This window comes from Galeopterus variegatus, unplaced genomic scaffold (genome assembly GCF_000696425.1).
Source record: "Galeopterus variegatus unplaced genomic scaffold, G_variegatus-3.0.2 Scaffold662, whole genome shotgun sequence".
NCBI lineage: Eukaryota > Metazoa > Chordata > Mammalia > Dermoptera > Cynocephalidae > Galeopterus > Galeopterus variegatus.
The window spans coordinates 321,325-326,358 of record NW_007726773.1 but is presented as its reverse complement, the minus strand read 5'-3'; the positions used below and the strand labels follow the sequence as shown (position 1 = coordinate 326,358).

At 36.1% G+C, this 5,034-nt stretch overlaps 1 protein-coding gene across 1 annotated transcript in view; it reads left to right on the top strand.

Annotated features, from left to right (window-relative positions):
• Positions 1 to 3,807, top strand: part of GTF2F2 (general transcription factor IIF, polypeptide 2, 30kDa) — a 195,136-nt gene extending 191,329 nt beyond the window's left edge. Inside the window, exon 8 of the mRNA XM_008571131.1 lies at positions 3,141 to 3,807. Coding sequence (XP_008569353.1) covers positions 3,141 to 3,260 — 120 coding nt within the window. The 3' untranslated portion in view covers positions 3,261 to 3,807. The remainder of the gene's footprint in view (positions 1 to 3,140) is intronic.
• Positions 3,808 to 5,034: the final 1,227 nt, after the last annotated feature.

Genomic DNA, 5,034 nt, shown 5'->3' with positions numbered 1-5,034 from the left:
TTTTTTTTTTTTTTTTTTTTTTTTAATCAAAAAATTTTTTAATCCCCCCCCCCCCCCAGCATCTGGCCAGTATGGGGACCCAAACCCTTGACCTGGTGTTATCAGCACTATGCTGTCCCACATGAGCTAACTGGCCAGCCCTAATTTCCTTCTTAATTTCTTCTTTGACCCATTGGTCATTGAGTAGCACATTGTTTGGCCTCCATGTATTTGTACTGTTTCAAAAGTTCTTGCTATTAATTTCTATTTTCATTCTGTTGTGGTCAAAGAAGATACTTGATATGATTTCAGTTCTCCCAAATTTGTTGAGATTGTTTTGTGGCCTAACATATGGTCAGTCCCGGAGACTGTTTTCATGTGCTAACGAGAAGAATGTGTGTTCTGCAACTGTTGGGTGAAATGTTCTGTAAATGTCTGTAAGGTCCATTTGGTCTGTAATGCAATTTAAATCCAATGTTTCTTTGACAGTTTTCTGTCTAGATGATTTGTCCAGTGCTGTGAGTGAGGTGTTGAAGTCCTCAACTATTAAAACATTGGATTTTATTTCTCCCTTTAGATCTAATTATATTTGCTTTATAAATCTGGGTGCTCTGATATTAGGTGTATATATTTACAATTATTATGAACTCTTGCTGAGTTGACCACTTTAACACTGTATAATGACCTTCTTTGTCTCTTTTTACAGTTTTTGACTTAAAGTCTGTTTTATCTGATATAAGTATAGCTTCTCCTACTCACATTTCTTTTTTGTTTTGCATGGAATATCATTTTCTATCCCTTCACTTTAGTTTATGTGTGTCTTACAGGTGAAGTGGGTTTCTTGAAGGCAGCATATACTTGGGTTTTGTTTTTGTTTTTACATTCAGCCAGTTTATATCTTTTAATTGGAGAATTCTATTACATTTACTTGTAATTTATTTATCATTATTATTATTATTTTTGGCAGCTGGCCGGTATGGGGATCCAAATCCTTGACCTTGGTGTTATAACTCAAGCTCTAACCAGCTGAGCTAACCAACCAGCCCAAACTTAGTCCATTTAGATTCAAGGTTATTATTGATAAATGAGGACTTATTTCTGTCATTTTGTTTATTGTTTTCTGGTTGTTTTGTGTATCTTTTGTTCCTTTCTTCCTCTCTTATTTTTTATCATTGCAGTTTGGTGGTTTTTTGAGGAGATAAGGTTCGATTCTTTTCTCTTTCCCGCTTGTGTACCGTTTATGTGTTTTCTTGGTGATAATTAGTATCTTTTTGCTTCCACATATAGATTTCTTTAAGGTCAGTCTAATGGTAATGAATTCCCTGTTTTTGCTTGTCTATGGAAAACTTTATTTGTCTTTCATTCTTGAAGGATAGCTTTGCTTGGTATAGTATTCTTGGCTGGCAACTTTTTTCTTTCAGAACTTTGAATATATCATTCCAGTCTCTCCTGGTCTATAAGGTTTCAGCTGAGAAATCTGCTGTTAATCTAATGAGGATCCTCTTATATGTGCCCTGACACTTTTCTCTTGCTGTTTTTAGAATTCTCTCTTTGACTTTTGACATTTTGACTATAATGTGCCTTGGGGAGAAACTTTTTGGGTTGAATCTATTCGGGGACCTTTAAGTGGCAGAACTGTATGTCTGTATCTCACCCAAGATTGGGAAGGTTTCAGCAATTATTTCATTAAATAGGTTTTTTTTTTTTTTTTTTTAAAAAAAGATGACCAGTAAGGGGATCTTAACCCTTGACTTGGTGTTGTCAGCACCACACTCACCCAGTGAGCCAACCGGCCATCCCCATATGGGATCCGAACCCAGGGCCTTGGTGTTATCAGCACCACACTCTCCTGAGTGAGCCATGGGCCAGCCCTTAAATAGGTTTCAATGCTTTTCCCCTTCTCTTCTCCTCGGGAATGCCCATAATTCAAATATTTGTTCACTTACTGGTGTCCCATAATTCCCATAGGTTTTCTTCTAAACTTTTTTATTTTTTATTTTTATTTTTTGGTCTGAGTGGGTAATTTCAAATGACCTATCCCAAGTTCAGAGAGTCTTTCTTTTGCTTGCTCTAGTCAGCTGTTGAAGCTCTGTATTGTGTTTTTCTTTCATTCATTGAATTCTTCAGCTGCAGGATTTACATTTGGTCCCCCCCCTTTTTTTTTTGCTGGCTGGTACAGGGATTGAACCCCAGACCTTGGTGTTATTGGCACCATACTCTAACCAACTGAGCTAACTGGCCAGCTTCCATTTGTTTCTTTCTTTCTTTTTTTTTTTTTTTTTTTTAATGATAATCTCTTTGTTGAATTTCTTGTTCATGTCATGAATTATTTTCCTTATTTTGTCAAATCGTCTGTCTGTATTCTCTTGTATCTAGTTGGGTTTTCTTAAGATTATTATTTTAACTTCCTTTTCCAGCAGTTTGTAGATATCTTTTTCTTTGCAGTCCATCACTGGCATATTATTGTTTTCCTTTGGTGGTGTCATATTTCCTTGCTTTTTCATGTTTCCTAGGGGTGAGGCACTATATAGTGGTGACTCTAGCCCCTGGGACAGTGAGACTGCCTCAGTCTCTGTGAGGCCAAATGCAGTGGCGGCAGGAGTCTAAGGGATTGATGAAGGCTGCTGAGGTCCTCTTGCTTACTTTTTCCCCCACAGAGAGAAGTTTCTCCTGGTTCCCAGCTGATCCTGTCTGGGGGATGGGGAGATGGAGGCCAGATGTTTCCTTCTGTTTCTGTGCCTGTCCTGAGTTCCTTGCTCACTAGCATTTCTGTTATTCCTTTGATGTTCTCTGGTGCTCTCCTTTAGTTATTTTCATCCAAAGGTAGTTGTTTATTCATGTTTTGTCTGTCTTTGTGGGAAAGACAAGTGGTGGTTTCTTCTACATGGCCATCTTTATCTTGCCTCTCTCTAGTGTATTTTCATCTAGTATTTTCTAGTGTATTTGTATTTCTTTTATGTGAATGATCATATATTTAATGCATTTATCATATATTGCATGTGTAGATTCAAAAGGTAGTTTATTGGAACTCTATATAGAAATCTAATTGAGCTTTCAGGGTCGTAATTTTTATTACTCATAAATGTGCTTTGGTATATTGTTTTAAATTTTGTTTCCTGCCTTCATAATCTCATGTGGTGGGTTTTGGTGTTTTTTTGTAGGGGTACCTGAAGGAAATCTTGAAAGAAATTGGTATTCAGAATGTAAAAGGGATCCACAAAAACACATGGGAGCTGAAGCCAGAGTACAGACATTATCAAGGAGAAGAAAAGAGTGATTAAGAAGACTCCCAGCCAGCATGCTAATGGGACAACTGAAGGGTGATGCTAAGCAAAGGCCAATGATTCTGGAATGCTTGACCACCATATGTTAATAGGGGTAAATGACTGATACTTTCACTACTCTTGGTAAATATTTTAAACCTATAATTCTTGTAAAGTTTCTTAAGTGTTTTTTGAGGGGAAAGAACAAATTTATTTATAGATTTAACTTGTATTAAAATAGATTATTCATGATGGGTATAGGGTTAGGGAGTTAAGAGAGGTTTTTGTTTTAAGTATTAATTTTTAAAGTGTAAAATTAGGGTATGTTTTCTAAATTAGGACTCTGTCCTTCCTGTATCTCTGAGGAGCCAAGGTAATGCAGATCCAAAGTGAATAATATAGCAAGAAAAACAACAGTCAATTACAGACCCTCTTTAAAGGAATAAAAAGCCAAAAAGTTTCATATTCTGAAATTATCAAGAACAAAGCTGTCTTTTTTTAACAGGTGATCATGTTTCACGTTCAAACACACATTAATAAAAGGAGAGCAATTTAAGTTTATAGTAAGATGGCAGTTTTCATTATTAGCTTATTTTACCTTAGTGATATTCATATGAGAAATGGACAAAATCATGGTTATTAATTAATGTTTCTTTTATTTGTTTTTAAAATAATTAAAAATTGAACACCTTTCCAAAATTTCAAGATATGTTTCCCCAACCAAATTTTTTTTTTCAACCTTTTTCTTGATGGTGGTGGTGTGTGGGGGTGGCATCTGGCCGGTATGGAGATCTGAACCCTTGGCCTTGGTGTTAACAATACCATGATCTAACCAACTGAGCTAACCAGCCAGCCAGATTATAAGCTTTTGAAAGACTGGCTTTGCCCTCAGAGTTTTACTGCCCACTTAGCAGGCATTTATTGACCATCGTATGGCAAATTATATTGACAAATTAAATGAGGATTATAGGGGTACAGCTGAGACAGAAAAGGTTAATGTCAATTTTGGGGGCATGAAATGTTTCTTTTTTTCTTAAATTAATTTTTAAATAAAAGCAGTACATGTACATGATTAAAGTTTTTTCTAGCACAGAAGTTATATATTAGGCAATCCAAAATTATACCCACAAACAAGACCACAAAAATAAGAAAAACTTGAGCAACTAACACAATAAAAAAAAGTTGTGTTTATACTTATTTTATACATTTGTCAGCTGCTTCTGGATGCTTGCAACCAAGAAATAGCAAATGCCAAAAATTTAAGAAAATGGTATGTAATTAAAACAAAGCAAGGAAATATCTATTCATTGGGAGAAATAGTTTTCTACATTATTTGCTTTTTGCAGAAGAACACCAGTATTCTGAAGTTGAGTGCCTCTGCACTAAGAAAATTTTTATCTTTTCCACTATAAAATAAAATTCTGAATAAGGAGCATGGTCTCCTTTCCCACCCCAGTTTTCTTATCCTACCTTGTTTTGGTGCTGGAACCAAATATGGTATCCCATTACCTAACAGTTCCTGATGACTAGCTGCTCAGTGTCACGAAGTCCATAGATAATGGTATGATAAATGGTATGAGAATTCTGGATACCTGCCATGCAATTGGTTCATAGCATGTATCTTCCAAACCTTTTCGTTTTTTAATGTACGGTACTGCCCTGAAACAGACCTATGTCTCCTCTACCCATGTCTTTTGTTTTTGTGGTGACAATGCCTGCCAGATTGAACTTGGTGGCTGTGCCAGTGGAGTTTCCAGGGCAGAGCTGTGTCTGAATTGAAGCTATGCTTTGG